Here is a 24,770-nt window from a genome sequence, read left to right as displayed (position 1 = left end):
CGTCGCCATGGCAAAATTGCGCTAATGTCAAGTGAAATGTTGTTTACCTTTACTGTACCAATTGACACTAACGCAGTTTTCCCATGTTGACGACAATATTTTATTTAAAATTGATTTCAGGATTTTGTTAACATAACACATTTTCTTTCCCATTTTTAATTTTTCTATCTCGTCATTTGTTGTTGACAAATAAATATAATTATTTTCATAACTCAAACATTTCTCGATCAAACCAAACTATTTTTAAGCTGTGGGTGTGACATAAAACAATCTACATATCGTCGTCGGCATGGAAAAATTGCGCTAATGTCCAATGAAACGTTTAGTTTTACTGTACCAATTGACACTCGCGCAATTTTTCCATGTTGACGGCAATAGCTTACTTAAAATTGATTTCAGGATTTTGTTAACATAAACATTTTCTTTCCCGTTTTGAATTTTCTATTTCCTGATTTGTTGTTGACAAATAAATGTAATTACAATACTACCATCATTGCACTTGCCAATATCTTGTTACTGGTGCTATTATCACAATGGCGTTCAATTAACGGTGTTACATTTGTTTAACAATCAGTATTACATTTATTGTTTAAATGTACTTTCTTTCACATTTTGTAGTTTTCTATCCCATGATTCGTTGTTGACAAATACATGTCATTCCATTAATCCAATCCATGTGTTGCATTGTTGTGCAAGATGACTGAGTGTGAGCATAATATATATATATACATGTAGTCCATTTCAGAACATATTTACCATAAACAAAACCCTAGCTTGCATAATATTGATCGGGAACAAAACAAGATTTTTTCCTTCAAATAACTTGCCATATTTAACCATTTCACTATTTCACGCTAGCACTCGGACAAGTGTCACACACAAACACCCTGCCATGACTGTTTTTTGAAGAAACCACTTTGACCATTCACCAAGGACTACTTTAGTAGTAGTCCTTGCCATTCACCTAAAAGTTACATGAAGGAACGTCTGGGAACCTGCTGATTTGAATCAGCAAATTTTCTTGTACTATATGCACAGAGTTTGACCAAAGTAGGCTAAGGGGTGGGCGTTTACTCGATACTATAGGCGCTTACAAGATGGTGTACGGTACATGTATAGGGTGGCCATGTGCCGCAATGAAAGACAGTGCAGGCAGCATTCTGTCGAAGAGTGAGGATACGTCATATCCAAAGTATATCTATTTTTGCTGCAGACACATACTTGAACTCCAAACTTGAGTTGATTTTGAACAGTGAATGTGTGCGTTGTGCCTCGGCGCTGCGGGTGACCAGTATACGCGCTATATGGTAAGTTCTACCTCAATTCTTCTTTGTTGTTGTTTGCTTGATTACCTACAGTAACATATGTAAGCTACAATTGTTTTAAAAATTGCCACGTTTTAATTTAGCTCATCCGAACTATAGTTCAGATTAGGCCCCTCCTATTATTTTGGAAGACTAGCCCGCTTGAAAATGGTATGGTTGATTTGAAAAAGAATTTTAAAGGAAACTGTTGTCACTTGTTTGCGTCAAATGTATCAAGACGGCATTTTCTCTCATCTAAAGCGTGGACTGGCACTGTCGCTCCCTCCGAGAGAGACCCCCCACCCCCCCACCCACCCCTCTCTTCTAAAAACAAGAAATTCCTCCGAGGTAGGAAAAACACCCCCGTTGGTCAAAGGGAAATAACCATTCTCACTGCCACCAACTGAGAAGGTTATTTCCCTTTGACCATTAATATGTCCCTCTATAAGTCCTTGTAGAATCTTAATCCACCAATAACTCCCTAACCGTGTGTTTGACTGGTCCCAATTTTTGTAAGGACCGTCTCAGGAATGTATAGAACCTGTTCACCAAGTTTGGTGACGATCGGTCCGTTCATTCTTGAGATCTATATGCGAACACAAACACACAAACACACAAACAAACAAACAAACAAACACATCGACCGAATCCTATACACACCCCTATACCGGGGGTGTAAAAACCCACCCACACCAAACAAACAAACAAACAAACACATCGACCGAATCCTATACACACCCCTATACCGGGGGTGTAAAAACCCACCCACACCAAACAAACAAACAAACAAACACATCGACCGAATCCTATACACACCCCTATACCGGGGGTGTAAAAACCCACCCACACCAAACAAACAAACAAACAAACACATCGACCGAATCCTATACACACCCCTATACCGGGGGTGTAAAAACCCACCCACACCAAACAAACAAACAAACAAACACATCGACCGAATCCTATACACACCCCTATACCGGGGGTGTAAAAACCCACCCACACCAAACAAACAAACAAACAAACACATCGACCGAATCCTATACACACCCCTATACCGGGGGTGTAAAAACCCACCCACACCAAACAAACAAACAAACAAACACATCGACCGAATCCTATACACACCCCTTTTCCGGGGGTGTAAAAACCCACCCACACCAAACAAACAAACAAACAAACACATCGACCGAATCCTATACACACCCCTATACCGGGGGTGTAAAAACCCACCCACACCAAACAAACAAACAAACAAACACATCGACCGAATCCTATACACACCCCTATACCGGGGGTGTAAAAACCCACCCACACCAAACAAACAAACAAACAAACACATCGACCGAATCCTATACACACCCCTATACCGGGGGTGTAAAAACCCACCCACACCAAACAAACAAACAAACAAACAAAAGTAAAGGGATGAAGACTTTGCCGCGTGGCTTAGCATGAGCGGATGTTGTGTGAGAACGTTTCGGGATTTAACATTCCGGGTATCAGGTCAGTGAGTTGATGATATTAGGTAACGGCTTTACAAACATTGCAGGGATCGACACAGGGAATCATTAGGCTACGAGTGTGTTGTATTTTCTTTGACGGTGTGTGTGTGTGTGTGTGTGTGTGTGTGTGTGTGTGTGTGTGTGGACAAAATGCACCTCAATGCATAATTTCCGCTTCTAATATGAAAATGAAGGTTCTTTTTCCAACTAGTCCTACCACATCTTTCCAAAAGTAGCCGCTCATGGTATAGATACTGTTTGTTGGTAGCTAATAATTTGGGTCACTTCGCCAAATATGCTCCATACTGCGTTATTATATTGGAAGGAAATCCATGTTGATATTTTCTACAGGCAGCCATTTTGCTTCTCGTGCATTACGCCGTCAGCGTTTTCCTGGTGGCAGAGATGTACCACCAGGTTACCTATCATCTTGGCATCCACCCGTCACGTGACATCCCGCCCAAGTCACTGCCAATCAGGAGCCTGAAAGAACTTTTGGAACAGAGGGGGGTGTCGTATGACAAAGTTTTCGAAAAGACCGAGCTCGAGCAACTCGTCCAAGCCTCAGGTAAACAGTTCTTTCGAACATCAAAGAATGGAAACATTATTATCCCAACATTTTAAGATTTTGTTTCTGATTCGTATGTTGTGGTGATTAGAACTCAGGTTATTCCAAGTTGAGTCACGATGACCTATATCAAGCCACTGAATGCAGATACCTCAGAATTGGGTCACGGTCACCGAACTCAACCAAAGGTGACCGAAAATTGGTCAATGCATCTTGGTGGAATGGTTTAATGAAGCCATTGTGACTCAAATCCCATGTATCACTGAGAGTGAGACAAACTGGCTTGGGGTGACCAAACTGACTGAAGAGGAGTCAAGTGTCAATCCCAGAATGATATTCGCAGCAGATAGACTTCTAACGTTCCTAACTCAAGAATCAAAACAAGAACGGTGAAGCGTGTGTGATAGGGTGGAGTGGAAGGGGGGGGGGGGAAAATAGGCCAGGAAGCATAAATGAGACGCCAAGACAGAGGTTGCGACCCTACAATTGATGAACGGGAATTATGGTTGACACATATATTTTGGGTAATGAACTCGTATCATGAGTTTGATGAATTCAGGCATGAGAATGATAGAGATCTTCTGAGTTAAGATTTCAGACAATAGGAAGATATTGTCTACAGGCTGCACAATTTTGACTATTAATTCTCATGTTGCACTTTAAAGACGCTTGCCTACAGAAGAACTTTGCGACTGAAACAACCTAACATTTTGTGCAGTCGCATAGATGCAAAACAGACTTTTAATCTAAGGCGTTATGATTTAGTCGCGCTTCCCTGTAAAGTAATAGACTGTTGTCTAACGCTTCATTTTGAAGCATGGGAGCTTGCGCTTACCCCATGCCTGAGTTATCTTTCTTATTCTTGTCGTTATTATTCAACTCGATGAAGATGTGTCTTCATGGCGATGAACATACTTAATAATAACAATTATTTTGCAGTTGCGGTTCATGCAGTTGGTTAATTTATGTAGAGCATTTTCCAATGCAAGGCTTAGGCCGAAGGGAAGATGTTGGTTACTTCCCTTGACATTAGCTGTTGTGGAGTTGTTTAACTCACTGTGGATTCTCTTTCAGAGAATGCTGTGTCTGCAGGATTTTGGGTGTATTGTTACCAAGTTGTCTATATTTGTCATGATTATTTTGACAAATGATACAGTCATACATTCATAGGTTTATTGTGGAATGTATGTATGGTTAGGATGCATTGGTATGAATGGTGCGTTTTACTTGTTATGCCATGTACTTATATTATGTTTTCTTTTCTTTTCATGTGTCATCAGACACTGCTTTCTGGTGTCTACTTTCTGCCTACTTTCTGGTGTACGTCAATTAAAAGTCACGTTATCGCAACCTCTGTCTTGGCGTCTCATTTATGCTTCCTGGCCTATTTTCCCCCTTCCACTCCACCCGATCACATCTGGCGCTGCGAGCAGGGTTGGGACTCGGCATGATATGTTCAGGTAATGGCATAATATGACCACTGAACATTTTCGTGCTGTTCCCATTCTGCGAACTTGGGATGGACAGTGGTCCTCCGGTTCGGAACTTCGGGACGAAGTTCATTCAAACGGGGGCGATTGTGACAGGAAAGGCTACCGCTCCTTTCACAGCAGACTCTGCACCCGAGTTGTTGGCCTTTAAGTCAACACCGGTGGATTGTGGAATTCTGTTTGTGATGGGGTCTGGTGGTTTCCGATTGTCTGTATGGAAACCTTCGGGTTTGCATAACAGTTTTTATAGGGCTAAGAAATTAGCCCTAATATTTTCAAACCTGTTTGATTGCACTTCGCTTCCCGAGGTGATCGTAGTGTTTCGGCACTCGGTTACACGTGATTAAAACATTCATTCAAACTTTCGGCTTTCAAAATTGAATGGAGTTTTAGCTGAATCAACTTGATTATCAAAGGAGTAACACAGCTGCCACGTATGTGTTTCACCCACTGTTCTTTGCATTTCAAGGCATGTCCAGATGCGATCAAACCCCGTCTCATATTGGTCACATGTTGCAGAATGGACAAGCCCAACACAAATTCGTTTCTTGCAGAATTCGAGCTACCAGACACTTGGTCAGAATCTTATCCATTCATGTTTAACAAATGTTAAAAACAAAGCTAAACTCCACCGCATTGTTGCGACGGCTAGCAAGCTTGTTGGGCAACCCCAACGACAGCTGACCAGTCTCTACGAAGCTGCGATTAAGCGGAAAGCTCTCAAAATTGTCCGTGATCCGATCCATCCTCTCAACCCCTGTTTCGAAATTCTCCCTTCAGGTAAACGTTATTAAGGTCCCTTTGGCACGCAAAAACCAGTTTAAAAAGTCATTCCTGCCTTCTGCAGTCACCATTTTAAATTCTTCTCGCATCACGTAGAGGCTGGTCGGCTGGGAAAAAACAAACAATGTGTACATGTGAAGGTGTGTGTGAAATATTGTAATGTGATTACTCTGCTGTGAAACCCAACTCCTGTGATATGAGAGGGTAAATTCACATAGTGCAATATCATATTTGATTGTATCCCCTTTATGTTTTATGTTTTATGTGTGTCGTCCTATACAATTGTTGTTATAATCGTTTACAGGCAGGCAGGGTGTGCCGAAGAAAAATTTCCATTTTTATGTAATATTTTAATGGACAATAAAGTGCTGTTATTGTTATTGTTATTGTATTGTTTACTGTGAACAGGCCGAGCGACAGAAGAAGAGATAGGAAGCCTCCAAGTGACACCTACCACTAAGGTGGACGAAACGAGGCTCACCACTGGCTACCAATACAGTCGACAGGTAGAGAGCTGTGACGATGGCTGTCATGATGGTGCCCTGCTGGTGATGGTTGCGATGGAATTGAAAGACAAACGCAGCACGTTTTTTCCTCTTAACCAAGAGTCGTGGAAAAAGCTTGGAAAGCGTGTTGGGAAGTTCGGCATTCGCACTGGAATAATGAACTGCGCTCTCGACCTGGACCTAAGCAAGTAAGCAAATCTCCAGAAATAACAATCGTATGTTATTGTTTCCACAGATTACACGCCGAAGACTTTTTGTGAAGTACGGGAATTTCACTACAACATGCACAGATTTGATCAGTCTGCTATTGAACATGCTTTTCTCAGGCTAAACCAATCTCTTGTTAGGTTTGGTATTGCTACTGTTACGTTGATCTAGATCTTTGGTTGAATTATCTTTGTGTGTGTGTGTGTGTGTGTGTGTGTGTGTGTGTGTGTGTGTGTGTGTGTGTGTGTGTGTGTGTGTGTGTGTGTGTGTTTTCAACAGGTGGTGCAAACAACGTAAGTGGCAATCTCCCCGCTTCGTGCTATCCCTGCCTGAGTACGGCCGCGAGAAACCGCGAGTGCTCAAGTATTTCGGTCCATTCATCCAAGAGAGCGTGTACAAGTGGGTACTGGACATGCTCTGTGAAAACGTTCCTGAGATCACCACAACACACCAGCTGCAAACCGACTGGCTGACATTTCGAAGCCCCCTACGCTTGCCAGAAAACGACGTTGTGCTGGTCACAGATCAACCCAAGCCAGCACCCTTCATCTGCGCGCTCAGTGCTCATTTTACTGACTCTGCAAAGTTCGCCTGGCTTAATATTAAAAAGATTGGACCAAAGGATCCGTGGGAACTGCTTAACATAGACCCGAAGCGTCAATTCCCTGTGGTACTAGTTGCTAATAATGAAGGGACCTACGTTTACGGAAACAAGTCCGCTGAGTGTTTCACGTACTCTTGTTTGAGACTGTTCTTGAGCCATTTCCGCCCTCACCAAAGCGCTGCCGTGACAGTCAGTATCGTAACAGCAATTTTGTTAGCCCTGCTGGAGTTTCTAGTTTCTGACAGGTCGGACGCGATGATGCGGAACATCTTGATCAAGGGTTGCTTTAACTTGTTATTGACTCTCTTTTGCTGGTCCCTGTTAAGTTTTGATAACATATTTTTCGTTAAGATGTTGAACTCCTCGGTCCTCAAAGCCACACGTTTCTTTGCCACGACGTCTTTCGGGGCAACACTTCGTAAAGACGTCCTCTTGCTTTCCGAAGATATTTTTGTCCTCCTAGCTGTCGGGCTTTTAGCTGTACCAACGTCATCCATCCTGGCAGTAACGTCAGCTATGCTAATATGCTTTGTGAAGAAATCTCTTAAATCACTGATTAGAACCGTCATCAATGCGGTGCTGCAGAGAACACGTGCAAACGCAATTTTGGACCAGACGCAAGGCACAAGGCACAAGGTGGAGGACCTTTCAAAATGGCAGTTCATAAGAAATTGCACACAACCTGAAAGTGACTTTGAGTGTGAAGAGTGCGCAATTTGCAAGCAGCAGTTTATCGAACGTGAGTGGCTGGCGGCGTTACCATGCGCACACACGTTTCACTACGACTGTTTGGCCACGTGGCTAACCACGAGTGAAAGGGGTGATTGTCCGATGTGCAGACAGTAGGCCGAAGGTTGTGTTTAACCGCGTGTATGAACTTTGATGGATTTGACCAATTCACTGAGAATCTGTTTCGAATCAAACAAGACTATACAAACACCAGTGAATAATTAGCCGTGCTGCATGGCTTGTTATTGTTGGATTGGGTCGTTTTTCAAAGGAAAGCCAAAAATGTTGGTAGGCCTATAAGCACTCGCTCAAGATGAGAATATTAATTGCACCTTCCTCATGTTATTCGTTGCTGCTATTCTCTAGCACGTGAAGACTTAATTCCAAGCTCAATTAGTGGTCTTCAGTACATCTCCCTTCCAACCTTTTGTAGATGTGACCTTCCACTGTAGTCGAAACCCTTCGGGGAAATGATGAGTGTCTCAATTAAGTTACAGATCGCTTATGCAGTCATATGATATTCCCTGGCTATATTGATAATATTATATTAAGTACAGTGTAGTACATGTTTTCGTGGTGCGCTACCTCTGTTCTAAAAAAAAAAGTATCAAAAAATACACAGCGGCCATAATTCCTCTTTATTTGAATGAATTTCAACTTCAAAAAGATTGTTTTAGAGTGCAGATTTAACAATAGTAGGATATTGGATTCGAAAGACGCGTAACACTTCGTACAAAGCATATACAATCATGTTGACAGCGTATTTGTGACCCTCCACCACGAAATGAGTCGCATGTCACCTCGCGCTGTTCTGCGTTAGGCTTAATATAAGTCCGGGGAGTGTCTGGTAACAGTGTAAGTGTCACCTTAGTCACAGGCTTATAACTCAAACAGTGTTTGCTCTTTTCTAAAACGGGTTGCACCACTGGATAGAGCATCAAAAACTGTTTAGGAAAATGTAAAAATATGAAAATCATGCAAAAGGTGACATGCGACTCATTCCGTGGTGGAGGGTCACATTTGGCAAAATATTATTCGGTTTTGCTATTCTGTTTCTACCTGTTTCCAATACAAAACAGCAGGCAACACATAAATCTTTCTTTTCAATTCCCATTGGAGCAAGTTTCATCGAGCAATCGTGTTCTGATAATCTCTAGTATGTGTCCACAAACGAGAATGTCTAACCTTTCAAAAAACGGAACACCGTTTGGCAGGAGTTCTAAAAAATAAAATAAAAACTCAGAACTGTGGACGGTCGCAAAGGGAGATTGAGGTTCCGTTCGAGAGATGTTAGCAGTTGGTGAGTCTTACAATGACGAAGGATATGATCTGCCCACAACTGACTTATTTTGTCACGGAGACACTTTTTTTCTGGGAGGGGGGCTCGGGGTAAAACTGCCTCTTCGCGTTTCTGCTTCAATAGACGGCTCCGAATAGTAGGCAAATTAACACCCACACTATCAGTATGCCGTGGTAACCGGCTCGCTTGAAATTTGCGTGTCTATAGACCGATGCAAAACTAAATGGGATTTCGTTGCTTTTCAGTTTTATGGACTGAGCCCTTTTTTGGTCTTTATTTTCCTATGTTTGACGATTATTCTGAACCTGTCGTTCTCTCTGTGACAAGAAAAATTGAAGCAATTGAAATGCATTTTCAGCATAGTTAATTGTGTGCAGATCTTTTGTGAGGATATTTTAACTGTGTTTTGGAATAAACTGAATGATTTGTTGAGAAATATGTTTGCATTGTGTTCGACTGAAGTTTTTTAAATATTGATATGTTTAGATAAAATAAAAAATGTTTTAGACCTCATTATTCTATTGGGCAAGTGTTTTATAATTAAGTACAAGCTTCGGGGTTCAGTTCTGCTGGTAGGTGTTTATTTGTGTGTGTTTTTCAAATTAGTTAAGGAAAAGATATGAGATTGAAAAGAGATTGAACAGGTTAGGTTAATGATGACTCTAGTTGTAATAAATTGTACCGTATGTGTGTGTCTTATATCTTAGTGCCCGTCTGTCTGTCTGTCTTTCTGTCTAACTATGTGTGTCTCTGTTCGTGTGTCTTTGTGTCATGTTTATGTATTATGATTGTATTTTTGTGCTGTGGCTGTTTTGTGCTGTGGCTGAGATGACCTTTGAAAGATAAACCTAACGTGTATTTCTATAATGATGATATCTTGTTTATATGTCATTTTTGTGTGAAGTAAGTATTCACAATTTTTAAAGTAAAGTGTTCACATTTAAGTTAGAACTGTAAAAGGTGACAATGAAAAATTGATGTGTGGACAGATGAATATTATTGATTAAACACTCCACAAAGCTGTTGCTTGGCAGAAAAAAATGTTTTAATCACACACAGTGATAAACACCATGTGGCAGAATGGATTATGACAAACGCCATATTGAATTGTCAACGGCTTAATAGGTGACATCTTTTGCTGTCCATTTTGACTAACCCTCTCTTTTCTGTGAAATATTGTGTCAGTGTGTGCGTTCGTGTGTGCGTGCGAGTGTGTATGTGCGTGCGTGCGTGTGTGTGTGTGTGTGTGTGTGTGTGTGTGTGTGTGTGTGTGTGTGTGTGTGTGTGTGTGTGTGTGTGTGTGGGAGAGTGTGCGTTTGTTTGCCTTACCGACTATCCAGTAGTATGCCAACACATGCAAGTCATACTCATTCTGAATGTTATCACAATGATACATATGTATAATTCAAATTATATCTCGTTGCGGTCACTTTTGATAACATGCTGGGTGCTCAAGAGGTGTCATTGTACACGACTAGGAAACGTGCAGCCGCCATCTCAACGATTTCTTTCTCTGCCTTTTAATTGACACAAGTTACTGCAACTGTTTTGATTGAAACCAATACAACAAGAATTCTACAGACGTTTGAACCCGGAAGAATCGCCTGTTCAGTTTGGACGCTCGTCAGAAGCGGTAATCTGACTCTTTTTTGCAGTCACAAAGAAAGACGAAATGCAAACACACACCAACGCACAACCTCTACACAATGCCGTACTCATGTTAGCCTATTCACCGATATTGTATTATTACACCCCCGGTATAGTTACACCCCCGGTATAGGGGTGTGTATAGGATTCGGTCGATGTGTTTGTTTGTTTGTTTGTTTGTGTGTTTGTGTTCGCATATAGATCTCAAGAATGAACGGACCGATCGTCACCAAACTTGGTGAACAGGTTCTACACATTCCTGAGACGGTCCTTACAAAAATTGGGACCAGTCAAACACACGGTTAGGGAGTTATTGGTGGATTAGAATTATACAAGGACTTATAGAGGGACATATTAATGGTCAAAGGGAAATAACCATTCTCACTGCCACCAACTGAGAAGGTTATTTTCCTTGGACGGGGGTGTTTTTCCTACCTCGGAGGAATTTCTTGTTATTATTATTTTTTAGCATATAAACACTTCATGTCCCTAATAGGCTCTTGTTCCTGTGAGGACGTAAAACTCAAGTAACCAACCAACCGAGATTGTATAGGCCTACTCAACGGCGAAAGACAGTACGCATTTTTGAATTTCGCGTCACAGATTTAATATCAACCGAAGTGAACACTTACTTCACTGTTCACGAAGGCCACTGTAATACTACGGACTGCACGTGAATATTTTTGTAATAATTATGTGTGTTGGAATGGTGTCGCATTCATTTTGGAATGAAAAGTGCATGTGCATTTTTTATTCAAGACATGAACCCCTGTCGCAAAAACCTCCAACTTTATTTCCTGGAATTCACCAGGATGGGGAGCTGTAAAATGTTAATGCGTGACGCCAAACTTTGGTAAATCTAGCATTTTAGGAGAAACACCCACCCAGATTTTGACAGTGCAGTTTTGTGTGTGTAGTAATTTGAAATGAATTGCGACAATTGTGTGTGCGCATAAAGTAACAGATGTAGCTCTGTTAAAGCAAGAATGGGTTTTTTTAAATAATATTTTTTGATGGTGCCATGGAGTAAACAGGTTTTGCTGTTGTTAGTTAGTTAGTTAGCTATTGCTTTTCGGGTCCAGCGGACCATAATAGGCCAAATCAGGACCCCTTTTGCTGTTGTAAGCAGGGAATTTGTTTGACATAAGTCTAAACGTCGTTATTATACAAAGTAGTAAAATGTATCATGAGTTTGGTACAAACGTGTATACTCATGGCAGCATTGCTTTTCAATGCTAAAAGAAACACTGGGCAACATCCATAAAACGTTAATAAGCTGTCTGAAAAGTTCAATTTATGTTATATAAGGCCAGTTTTATTTTTTCCTAAAATGTAGTTAACTTCCTATGAAATGTGCTGATGTTTACTCGCTTTGAATCAAAACGTTAATTGTCACGCACATGTACAGTTAGCACGCATATTCAACGCAGTGTAAGCCTATTCCTTATGCCATACCAGCGGAGTGACCACATAGACATTCTTTCATTGATTTTGGGATTGTTGTTGGTCATGATTTTGAGCTTGCATGTGTTTTTTGTGTGGATTAAGTGACAAGATAAAAGAGAGAAAAGCGCGCTGCCCCACTTTTCCGACTCTTGAATTCAACTCCGTAAACACTCAAACGTCTGGCAGGCCTACAAACAATGACCAATCCTGTTTGAATCAATCACAGTCTGAAAGCTGAATGGAACAAGTAATGAAAACTTGGCGGCAGGAAAAACACAGTGTGTACTATCTTTTGCTGGAGAGAATACACTTTTTTTTCTAATGGAAATACATGTGTTGGCAAACAGTGTCTGCATAACACTCTAGCACACTAAATGGTTGAGAAGATATCACTGCCGGTTTTTTTTCTTTATTCAAACCTCCATATACAGTTCCATTCTTTATTCCAGTGCCGACTCTTTACATATATACACGTAATGACACGTCACCATTACTAGAACTCCACCTTAGAGATTCCATTTCCCAGAACAGTGTGCCACCTTTAAGCCCTTTTTCACGGATGACTGTGTTTGCACCTCCTACAGCTCCGATCTCGTCATTTCTATACCTGATCGGCAGTTTACCTGCTGTCGACACAGTCCAGTGCGCCGATAGCGACGGAAAAGAACACGTAATGAAGGTATGTACACGATGAAGGTATGCACAAATGTTGAAGTACTTGTGGGTTTTCTGTCAAAAAATATACTGTTTGTGTTGTTTGTATGTTTTGTTCTTTTTGATAAAGCTGCGCGCTATATATCGCGTTGCTGCAGGTCTTCCCAGTCTAAAACCTTTCATTAGAAGTGCAAGTTCAGACCAGCACTGCAACATCGATCTGTGTGTGTGTGTGTGTGCGTGTGAGTGTGTGTGTGTTTCTTTCTCTCTTTCTCCCCCTCTCTCTCTCTCTCTCCCTCTCTCTCTCTCCCGCATTCTACTTCACTGAAAGACGTGCACCACAGAGAACAGGAAGTAGATGTATAATAGGTTTTTAGCCCACTTGACGTCCCAAATTTAAACAAGTCGCGTAAGGCGAAAATACAATATTTAGTCAAGTAGCTGTCGAACTCAAAGAATGAAACTGAACGCAATGCAACGCAGCAAGACCGTATACTCGTAGTCCACCGCTCACGGCATAGGCAGTGAAATTGACAAGAAGAGCGGGGTAGTAGTTGCGCTAAGAAGGATAGCACGCTTTTCTGTACCTCTCTTTGTTTTAACTTTCTGAGCGTGTTTTTAATCCAAACATATCATATCTATATGTTTTTGGAATCAGGAACCGACAAGGAATAAGATGAAAGTGTTTTTAAATTGATTTCGACAATTTAATTTTGATAATAATTTTTATATATTTAATTTTCAGAGCTTGTTTTTAATCCGAATATAACATATTTATATGTTTTTGGAATCAGCAAATGATGGAGAATAAGATAAACGTAAATTTGAATCGTTTTATAAATTTTTATTTTTTTTTACAATTTTCAGATTTTTAATGACCAAAGTCATTAATTAATTTTTAAGCCACCAAGCTGAAATGCAATACCGAAGTCCGGGCTTCGTCGAAGATTACTTGACCAAAATTTCAACCAATTTGGTTGAAAAATGAGGGCGTGACAGTGCCGCCTCAACTTTCACGAAAAGCCGGATATGACGTCATCAAAGACATTTATCAAAAAAATGAAAAAAACGTTCGGGGATTTCATACCCAGGAACTCTCATGTCAAATTTCATAAAGATCGGTCCAGTAGTTTAGTCTGAATCGCTCTACACACACACACACACACACACACGCACATACACCATACCCTCGTTTCGATTCCCCCCTCTACGTTAAAATATTTAGTCAAAACTTGACTAAATATAACAAGTCGCGTAAGGCGAAAATACAATATTTAGTCAAGTAGCTGTCGAACTCACAGAATGAAACTGAACGCAATGCCATTTTTCAGCAAGACCGTATACTCGTAGCATCGTCAGTCCACCGCTCATGGCAAAGGCAGTGAAATTGACAAGAAGAGCGGGGTAGTAGTCATGTAACTAAGTCTATTACTAGTAAAGTTGTATGTTTGTTGGTGTTTCATACTTCAAAGATTCAGTTTCAAAAGTTCATACAAAGTACACACAAACATGCACACATACAAACACGCACGAGCGCGCCAAAACACAAAAACCGAGAAAGAAAACAAAAACAATACACGGATATTTTGACAGGTAAATGTTTCGCTCAATTTTTGCTTTGACTAAGCCAAAGCGTAGGTCGGATAGAGTACAGGAAACGGCTTATGGACGACTAAAATGTGGCAATAGTGCCACAGCTATTTTCCCAACACTGGGCCGCTGTGTGAACAAATAATAGATGGCTATCTTATTCAAATGTTACAGTACATGCGGAAAGAAGATCGATAGGGTCTTGAATATTCAATATGGAATATCAGCCCATACATGCAGAGTGAGCACGCTACAACATTACTGTACTCTGCTCTGTGATAACTATATCGGCTCTCCATGAATGTGTGTATGTGTATGTGGGTGTGTGTGTGGGGGGGTATGTGTGGGTATGTGTGTGTTTGTGTATGTATGCATGTGTGTGTACATGTATGAAACTCACACTAGTGCGTGTGCCCTGCGTGTGTATGTGGGTGGGGGGGAGCGAGAAAGAGAGAGAGCGCGCGCGCGCGAGAGAGAGAGAGAGAGAGAGAGAGAGAGAGAGAGAGAGAGAGAGAGAGAGAGAGAGAGAGAGAGAGAGAGAGAGAGACTGACTTACGATAACAATTGTAATACTTATGAGCATACAATTGTTTTGATACTACTCGTAGAGAGACAGCTATAGAGAGAGCGGACACAGTGAGAAAGGGACAAGAAGAAATGGTTTGTTTGTCTTTCAGGCGCACGGTGCCCGTGCAAATTCAGGACATGATTTCGTATTCTACAGAGAAAGCAAACCAGAGAAAGAACCTACAAGAAACAAGTCAGCGTATCGACAGCTGGGCAGATAACTAGCAAGTTCAAATCTCATGCTGATCTGATTTGTCATTGTCGCAGATAGCTGAAGGTTCTTCTTCTTCTTCGTTCATGGGCTGAAACTCCCACGTTCACTCATGTTTTTGCATGAGTGGGTTTTTACGTGTATGACCGTTTTAACCCCACCATTCAGGCAGCATGCGCCGATTTCGGGGGAGCTGATGGTTCATCAGGTTCACATTTCATGTTAGGTTGAGTGGTGAAGCCATTCTTACGTCGAATAGTCTGTTGTTGGTGGTGGTGGTGGTTGCTGTTTATTTGCCTTCTCTTCTTCTTTTTATATATATATATATATATATTTTTTTTTTTACTTCACATGAAGTATGCAAAACATGCTTCAGTATGCTTACCGGATTGTATTTATTTACATTGTCCTTTTATTGTTTTTTTGTTTTTTGTTGCAGATACCGGTCAAACTAGTTTTTCTTATATGCTACTTGACAATTCTATTTGTGATGGCACGGCTGCACAGTCTTTACACGTGGTACCTAGGCAGTCACCAGTCTCATGAAGTGCCCCCTTCGTCACTGTCAGTCAGCGAGCTGAAGGGACTGCTGGACCAGCGAGGCGTATTCTATGGAGATGCTTTGGAGAAGACAGAGCTCGTGCAACGCGTGCAACATTCAGGTATTGAAGCATGGGTTGAAACTACCACGTTCACTCGTGTTTTGCATGATTGTGTTTTTACGTGTATGACCGTTTTTACCCCGACATACTTCCGTCGAGTCTTATGCCAAAAATCAACACCCCAACTGATGCATGGTGTGGTTAAGTGGGAAATTGTGTATGCATTTATTTCTTAAAAAGCCGCCAGTTGTTTTTGTTGTTGTTGCATTTATTTCTTACAAAAGCCATCAGTTGTTGTTGTTGTTACTGTTGTTGTCGTACAGTGCTAGTTTTATTTTAGTGTTTGTTGTTATATCATAACAGGCCACGTGACAACAGCCGAAATGGACAGTTTGAAACAAATGGCGGCAGCCGCACAGGACGACACACACTTCACGACGGTCCTCGACTACAGCCTTGACGTAGACTCCTCCAGAGACACAGCCTGGCTGGTGATGGTGGTGGCGGGCGACGAGAACGACGACAACAACGACAACCAGCACAACCACAAAGGACCCATGATGGACGAAAGGTCGTGGAGAACACTGAGAAAACGTGCGCGACAGCTTGGTGTCCGTACCGGGGTTCTCAACTGCACGTTGGACAGCGAGTGAGTTGACTGATTATTTTTTTTTTTAATTGTTTTTTTTAATCATTATTATGTACAATTACATGATTGAATCTATGGATGGGTCAATACATCCAAAAAGTGCACAGTAGTTACCAGACGAAGAACATCCAAAGAACCAAGTGCCAGTCAAGAACCCAGAGATGTAAAATACAAACTATGTGTATAGTCAGTGCCAAGTAAGTAAATAAATACATATAGAAGGAAAAAAACCACAATATGCAAATACATCAACAAACGAGTGAATAAAAGAGATAGACAATTAAGAAGATGAATGAATAGAAACTGTTTGCAAGAATTTATGCTTAAATCATAGACCTATAAATATAGGTCCCTGCTTAAACCAAAACCGGCTGACGAATATAAATAAACAGGAGTGTGTAAATAAATAAATACCTTAAGCACGTCTGAACTGTTCGCCAAGAAAAAAAGTAACCAGACATTTTGATATTTGTAAAAAGAGTTTTGACATTCATGTTCAGACCATACAGAGAAGATCCTGTTATTGTAAAAAAAACCAAGAATTTGTAATAGAAGATTTTGTACTGTTTTTTGTTTGGTTTGTCGTTCTTTGGTTCAAACAAAACAAAAACTATATTAACCAAGACAAGGACAGCACAAAACTGGTATCTATATTTCCCCTATTCAGGACAACATCAATTACAGAAAGGTAAACCCAAAAGAACAAATCGCGTAAGGCGAAATTACTACATTTAGTCAAGCTGTGGAACTCACAAAATGAAACTGAACGCACTGCATTTTTTTTAAATGACCGTAGTCCGCCGCTTGTGCAAAACGGAGTGAAACTGACGAGCCTGTTTAGCGCGGTAGTGGTTTCGCTGTGCTGCATAGCACGCTTTTCTGTGCCTCTCTTCGTTTTAACTTTTTGAGCGTGTTTTTAATCCAAACATATCATATCTATATGTTTTTGGAATCAGGAACCGACAAGGAATAAGATGAAATTGTTTTTAAATCGATTTCGGAAATTTAATTTTGATCATTATTTTTATATTTTTAATTTTCAGAGCTTGTTTTTAATCCAAATATAACATATGTATATGTTTTGGGAATCAGAAAATGACGAAGAATAAGATGAAATTGTTTTTGGATCATTTAATAAAAAAATAATTTTAATTACAAGTTTCCGATTTTTATTGACCAAACTCACTCATTGGTTTTTAAGCCACCAAGCTAAAATGCAATACCAAAGCCCGGCCTTTGTCGAAGATTGCTTTGCCAAAATTTCAATCAATTTAATTGAAAAATGGGGGTGTGACAGTGCCGCCTCAACTTTTACAAAAAGCCGGATATGACGTCATCAAAATTATTTATCGAAAAAAAGAAAAAAAACGTCCGGGGATATCATTCCCAGGAACTCTCATGTCAAATTTCATAAAGATCGGTCCGGTAGTTTGGTCTGAATCGCTCTACACACACACACGCACAGACAGACAGACAGACACACACACATACACCACGACCCTCGTCTCATTCCCGCTCTATGGTAACACATTTAGTCAAAACTTGACTAAATGTAAAAAGCAAAAGCAAACACCAGAGAACCAAACAATGAAAAGGGTTGTTTTTCTCACAAACGACCATTTTGTATTTTGGATCGTTGTTCTTTTGCTTTTCTCCATATTTGATGCCAAACATTGATAAGAAATCATTCAATCACAGGGACGGGTTTGGCTGGTCCCTCGGGTGTCCTTTCATCGCAGGTACTTCTTCTTCTTGTCGATCACACTAGTTATACTGTCAGACCGGACAGCGAGACGAATGATGCCGTCTTCTCCAGGTCTTCCTTTCCTCCGAACAGCTTGCAGTGGAAGGAGACTGCAGTTGGCCACACGGTTTTTTGACTCACATGCGAAGCAAAAGTGAGTCTATGTACTCACCCGAGTCGTCCGTCCGTCCGTCCGTCCGGAAAACTTTAACGTTGGATATTTCTTGGACACTATTCAGTCTATCAGTACCAAATTTGGCAAGATGGTGTATGATGACAAGGCCCCAAAAAACATACATAGCATCTTGACCTTGCTTCAAGGTCAAGGTCGCAGGGGCCATAAATGTTGCCTAAAAAACAGCTATTTTTCATATTTTTCCCATTTTCTCTGAAGTTTTTGAGATTCAATACCTCACCTATATATGATATATAGGGCAAAGTAAGCCCCATCTTTTGATACCAGTTTGGTTTACCTTGCTTCAAGGCCAAGGTCACAGGAGCTCTTCAAAGTTGGATTGTATACATATTTTGAAGTGACCTTGACCCTGAACTATGGAAGATAACTGTTTCAAACTTAAAAATTATGTGGGGCACATGTTATGCTTTCATCATGAGACACATTCGGTCACATATGATCAAGGTCAAGGTCACTTTGACCCTTATGAAATGTGACCAAAATAAGGTAGTGAACCACTAAAAGTGACCATATCTCATGGTAGAAAGAGCCAATAAGCACCATTGTACTTCCTATGTCTTGAATTAACAGCTTTGTGTTGCATGACCTTGGATGACCTGGTCAAGGTCACATGTATTTTGGTAGGAAAAATGTGTAAAGCATGTGAGTCGTATGGGCTTTGCCCTTCTCAAAGTTGTATCGCAGGTACCACTGTCATTCTCACAAGTCTTTGACACGCCTCTTTAATACTGTGTATGTGTGCATGTGCATGCGTGCGCGTGTCATGTGTGTGTGTGTGTGTGTGTGTGTGTGTGTGTGTGTGTGTGCGTGTGTGCGTGACTTTCTGTGTTAATAAAGGGGCTGCTACCAACGCGGCTGGCATGGATCCAGTTTGCCCAAGCTTCAGCTATCACTACCTCGACTCGAGTACACCAACCCGCGTGTGTTCACCTTTTTCGGCCGCACTCTCACCGAGCACAAGGTCTACAACTGGCTCGTGGACAAACTCCAGTACAACGTCAAGAACATCTCCACGCCCGACAAGATGCACATGGAACAGGCGTTGCTCCAAAACCCTTTAGACCAGCAAGAGAACCTCGTGGTGCTTTTCGCCCGCAGATCCACACCGACACCGTTCTTCGCCGCTCTCAGTGCTAACTTTGCTGGCTTTGCCAAGTTCGTGTGGGTCGACCCAGGAAAGGAAGGCCTCGAGGAGTGGACTGAAGGGTTTAGGATAGACTCTACACTGCCGCTTCCCTTAATATTAGTCGCCAACAGCGAAGGGACGTACGTTTATGGGCAAGAGTCTGCGAGTGAGTGTTTTAACTATTCCTGTCTCAAGACCTGTTTGAGCTTTTTCCGCCCTGGACAGAATTTTGGCCTGAATGTGAGTTTCGTATTGGCAATCTTGTTCACTATTTTCGACGGCTTCAGAGAAGGAGGGGTGACTGGTGTGCTGTATGCAGGGTTTAAGTACTGTTCTCTGGTCGCCATTGTGTGGCTGCTGCTCAGTATTGGCGGGGAAAGATTCCTGCCTATAAAACTGCTGAACACCGCGGTTCTCAAGGCCACCCGCTTCCTTGCCACGACACGGCTAGGAGCCATGATTCGGCAAGACGTCATCTTGTTTTCTGGCAACACCAATCTCCTCTTTCTCAGTCTCCTTCCCGCTGCCTGCGTGATGACAGCGCTGAGTGGCATCGATGAAAATGGTGAAAACGATGAAAATGGTGGAAACGATGGAAACGGTGGAAACGATGGAAATGGTGGAAACGATGAACAAAATCAAAACGATGACTAAGGCACTGAGACATGATTGGCGATCGTATACATTATCAGAACCATGCCATTTTCTTTGATGTGTCACACTGCATGGTTCTTCACCATTTCAAGACAATGAAAAGTAAAACGGAAATTACTTTCACGGACGGAAAATTGGAACTTATGAACAGGGTAAAAAAACACAAATCCTTAAAACAAATTAATAAATAAATTGTAAAAATAAAGATATAACTAAATAGATTATTCAATAAATAAACAAACAAATAATTTAAAACAAAACGGCGGTCTTTAATTGGGAAGTCTCTTTACGGAGGTTCCACTGTATCGTTAATTCGGTGGCAGACAGAGCGTCACAGTGATTTGCGACCCATGCATATTACCTCAACATGATCCTCAGTCAACAACTTCAGAGATGCTCATTATTTTACGTGTGATAAGAGCCTCAGTCCTTCCAATTGGACACACATCAGAAATGAACAGCCTGGCTGCTTCCTATGCAGGAATGGGAAATTTTGATTAATCGTTAATCTTTCTTTCTTTTCTTTATTTGGTGTTTAACGTCGTTTTCAACCACGAAGGTTATATCGCGACCCGGAAAGGGGGGAGATGGGATAGAGCCACTTGTCAATTGTTTCTTGTTCACAAAAGCACTAATCAAAAATTTGCTCCAGGGGCTTGCAACGTAGTACAATATATGACCTTACTGGGAGAATGCAAGTTTCCAGTACAAAGGACTTAACATTTCTTACATACTGCTTGACTAAAATCTTTAAAAAAAAATGACTATATTCTATACAAGAAACACTTAACAAGGGTAAAAAGAGAAACAGAATCCGTTAGTCGCCTCTTACGACATGCTGGGGAGCATCGGGTAAATTCTTCCCCCAAACCCGCGGGGGGAAATCGTTAATCAGTTTTGCAGATAAACATATGGGTGTCACTTGCAAAATCATAGACCTATAGGTCCCTGGGAAAATAAACTGATTCGGCAAACAACTCACTCTCTGTCTGCAGAGAAAGCAATTATAGACTGTTCAGTTTTGGTGTGTGTCCAAATGGAAGGATGCTCTTGCCCCTCGTAGGTCTTCTAGTCAGTGTTGTAGCTTGAGTATGATCTTTCCCGCGTTTGTCAAATAAATAAAAGACTCGACCACTGCATGATCATGTGTGATGATGTATATATTATATGGGTGCGTTCTTTCTCTGTTCCACTGACACCGCAAGCAACTCTGATCAGTTCAGTCGAAGATCATACTGCCATCCTAGTTCGATTTTTCCCGCATAACCGGCATCATCGTTGCTAATGACCGTCTGTAAACTGACACCACCGAACAATACCAAAAAAAAGTAATGACAAAAACACACACACACACACATAGAGAAAGAGACCGTTATCCTTAATTACACGAGCTGAATCGTGACTGATTCGTTTTCGACCACGGCTTTGCCAGTATCGAAAAACCATCATACAATTATTTTCCTCGAAAACAAAACAATTACTCCCCCCCCCCCCCCCCCCCCCTCTTTCAGCATCGCATTTTTTCTCTCGTTTGTCTGGTGTGACTTCGATGGTAATGGGAGCCAGTCGATGAACGAGTCACTCCTTCTAATTCGCACTAATTAATCAATCCGGACCGGTCAGTTTCAGTTGAGTTCCGCTTTTTGCCGAAACTGACTAAATCGATCAAATACCGATTAGAGGTTGTATGATTGTGCACGAGAAAGCCCGTTACGCAACTAGGCGGGAACGAAGTGCTGGGTCTGATGTGGGTGTCAAGTTTTGTTTGTCTTAACCACAGGTACCTGGAGACTAACGCTAAGAATATAAAAAGCAAAAAAATATTATCATAGAAAGTAGAGTTTCTGCTGCCAAGAGATGCGTCGAATTCATGGTTGAAAGGGAGATTTGTTTGTGAGTTCAAGCAATCTGATCCCGCGGCTAGTTGCCCCAACTGTGGATACCTTCTTGTGCAGACTGACCAGCCCTAGCCCAGCAAGTCGCATAATGGTCTTTGTATGGAAATTAAACAAGCAAACGGTCTTATCCATTTTGATTATATTCGAAGCCAATCGACACAGAAAGACTTAACTCTCCAATCACTAATCAAAATACAACTTTGAGAAAGGTTAGTCAAGTTCCCAGTCAACTTACCGATACCTACTTTCTTTTCATCATTTCAGCATTAACATTACATTTTTTGTCCGTCCATTTCGAAGACAACTAGGTCAACATACTTGTGAATGATTAAACGTCCAAAAACTAAACCTGTCGTGTTTCTTGGTTTTATTTACGGAAGTATTCCCGTGCTACTGAATACTAATATATCAAAGGGGAGTAAGCGCTTTTACATATGACAACAGTGAGCTGAGGCACAGTGGTTATGCAGAACCAGCCACTTGTCCAGTGCTCATTAAGGTACCAATTAATTAGTCTTCACCAAAGTCGAGTAAATATGAAGGGGCTTATTGTCCGTCAGGTCTTAATTGCCTATATTGGACATGAATTGGTTTATATGATTCGAGTTTTACGCCCTCATGGCTTTTTGATGTTTGCGTGTTTAGGTGGTATCAGCCATCTGCACTTATGGTAGAATGACCAAGATCTTTAACGTGCCATTGTGGTGACACGGGGGTGGGAGATTGATACGGTCTCTGGGTCTGCACATAAGTTGACCCGTGTCCGTCCCGGCCCGGATTCGAACCAGCGACCTCTCGATCACAAGTCCAATGCTCTACCACCTGAGCTACCCGGGCCCCCCGCAAAGTCGATCAATCAATTGTCCACCAAAAACCCGCCTTACCCTAGGTTGTTCACTGGTGTGTGGGAAATATATAGAACACTTCTTGGCTTGCTGTGACAGTCGTACCAGATTTACATGAGTTGTTTTTTTAAATATTGAACTGCGAGCGAAAGCGAGCTGCCACTATTTGAAAAAGCAACGAGTGTAAATCTGGTACGAAACAGCAAGCCATGTAGTATTCTGTTTATCCTACATACTGTAGGGGAAGGGCTCCTAATATGGACCACTTTTTGTTTCATGCCGATAACTGGCTTGTTTCTTGCGAAAAAGTTTCATTTTGTGTTTGGTAGTAGTCATTCTCTCTTAGGTTAACCGTTAGGCCTAATTAGAGTGAAATAGCTCTGATAGACATTCATCAAAAATTAAATACAGACAAATTCACAAATGGCCATATTAGGAGCCTGGGCGCCCAATATGGACCAGTGAAGCAGCCTTCACGAATCACTGTAAAAAGCCCCCTATACTTCAAAATAGCACGATTCAACTTGGTGGGCAAGTCAGACTAGTCAAAATATGCTTTAGATTTATCTGTTTCGGGTTGATGAGAGCATTATTTGAAGAACACCAGGAAACTAAAGAAGCTTATTAAAAACAGAATGAAAATAAGTGAAATTATCAACTTCTACGTAAAGAAGACTGTTATATTTTTTTTTAAATCTCGAGGGCTAGTTATAGGTTATTTTCAGCAAGCTTCTTAATGAATTAATGAAAATAGCCTTTAGCTTTTATTTTCTTCGATTTGTTGAATGTGGTCCATATTAGGGAACTCGCACATACTTTGAGATTTTGCTATTATTTTTTGTTTGCAGTAGAAAATCGGGGTCAACACTGCTCTTTCAACACACCGAATTTTGACACATTTCCAAAAAATATCATTAAATATCTGATGCACTTACATTTAAATTGGTTTGCTTTTGTGAAATATTTGATTCTTAAATGTTTCTAATTAACATAACATGTACGAGGGTAAATTTAACACATAATCCAAATATTTTCAAAAAAATTGGTATATTATTGGATTTCGGAAAAAGTTTTGCTCTTTGAGACACCAACACACTTTTGGGTGGGGTTGGAAACACACTTCCAGGTAGAAAACGGTTCATGGGAAACAACTCATCCTTTCTGGCCTATTTAGCAAACTGGCAGTGGAAACGATTGCCTCCCTTTAAAGTCTCTGGTGTCTGTGAATTTTTTTTAATACATTTTTCTTCCTACCGCCAGTATACTGGTGCTATGTCGTGATGTAACAAATACGATCTGAGCTGTCATATATATACTGAAAGGCATAAATTCTGCAAATAGTGCATTGAACGATTTTGCTCTCAAACGAAAATCAGATTGAACCTGTAGTTTGTAGTTGACATCTTGAGTGTCGGAGCAAATGTTTCATGCTGTCAGCGTGCGCTTTGCAGTATTGCTGATCCAGCCACAGCTCACTGTGCTAATAAAGACCATGGGCTGAACGGGAGACAATAACGTAAAAAAGATAGTGTATGGCCCTATGAAATGCAACTGGCTGTTTGGCTGTATCAGATATCGCAATCATGCCACGACTTGATGAAGGAGAGAGACTCAGCAAGCGATTGGGATGCTTAGAGCTGGCCAAAGCATTGAACGTGATAAACACTGAACGTTTTCCAAAATCATTGCGCTTAGACTCAGTCACTTTTTTTGAAAAATTGTCATTTCATGATGTTGTATTCAAAATCAATAAGGCGAAGGGTTATAAACACTAAAATGGCCAATAAATAAAATATTCAAACATTGAAAACATTCACCACCGAGTTGATTTTTTTTGATTTTTTAAAGTACAGTTTGCGGAATTTTTCTGCATAATTAGAAACATTTGTAATCCCTGCGAGAGCTTGGTCTCTGAGCTGTGATTATGGCTGTCGCTCGGGATGAG

General features: G+C 41.0%; 2 protein-coding genes across 2 annotated transcripts; both read left to right on the top strand.

The window, feature by feature from the left end:
• The first annotated feature begins 1,172 nt into the window (after positions 1-1,172).
• LOC138948957 (E3 ubiquitin-protein ligase RNF103-like) lies at positions 1,173-10,018 on the top strand. The gene is made up of 4 exons (XM_070320632.1): positions 1,173-1,307; positions 3,161-3,377; positions 6,059-6,344; positions 6,643-10,018. The coding sequence occupies exons 1-4, from the start codon at positions 1,257-1,259 to the stop codon at positions 7,811-7,813; spliced, it is 1,725 nt and encodes a 574-aa protein (XP_070176733.1). The 5' UTR covers positions 1,173-1,256; the 3' UTR covers positions 7,814-10,018.
• Positions 10,019-12,628: 2,610 nt separating this feature from the next.
• Positions 12,629-21,221, top strand: LOC138948973 (E3 ubiquitin-protein ligase RNF103-like). Its single transcript, XM_070320663.1, has 4 exons — positions 12,629-12,768; positions 15,551-15,773; positions 16,077-16,362; positions 19,140-21,221. Exons 1-4 carry the CDS (start codon positions 12,649-12,651, stop codon positions 20,080-20,082), a joined length of 1,572 nt encoding a protein of 523 aa, XP_070176764.1. The 5' UTR covers positions 12,629-12,648; the 3' UTR covers positions 20,083-21,221.
• Positions 21,222-24,770: the final 3,549 nt, after the last annotated feature.

This window comes from Littorina saxatilis, linkage group LG15 (genome assembly GCF_037325665.1).
Source record: "Littorina saxatilis isolate snail1 linkage group LG15, US_GU_Lsax_2.0, whole genome shotgun sequence".
NCBI classification, from domain to species: Eukaryota; Metazoa; Mollusca; class Gastropoda; order Littorinimorpha; family Littorinidae; genus Littorina; species Littorina saxatilis.
This window is presented reverse-complemented; position numbering and strand designations above follow the sequence as displayed.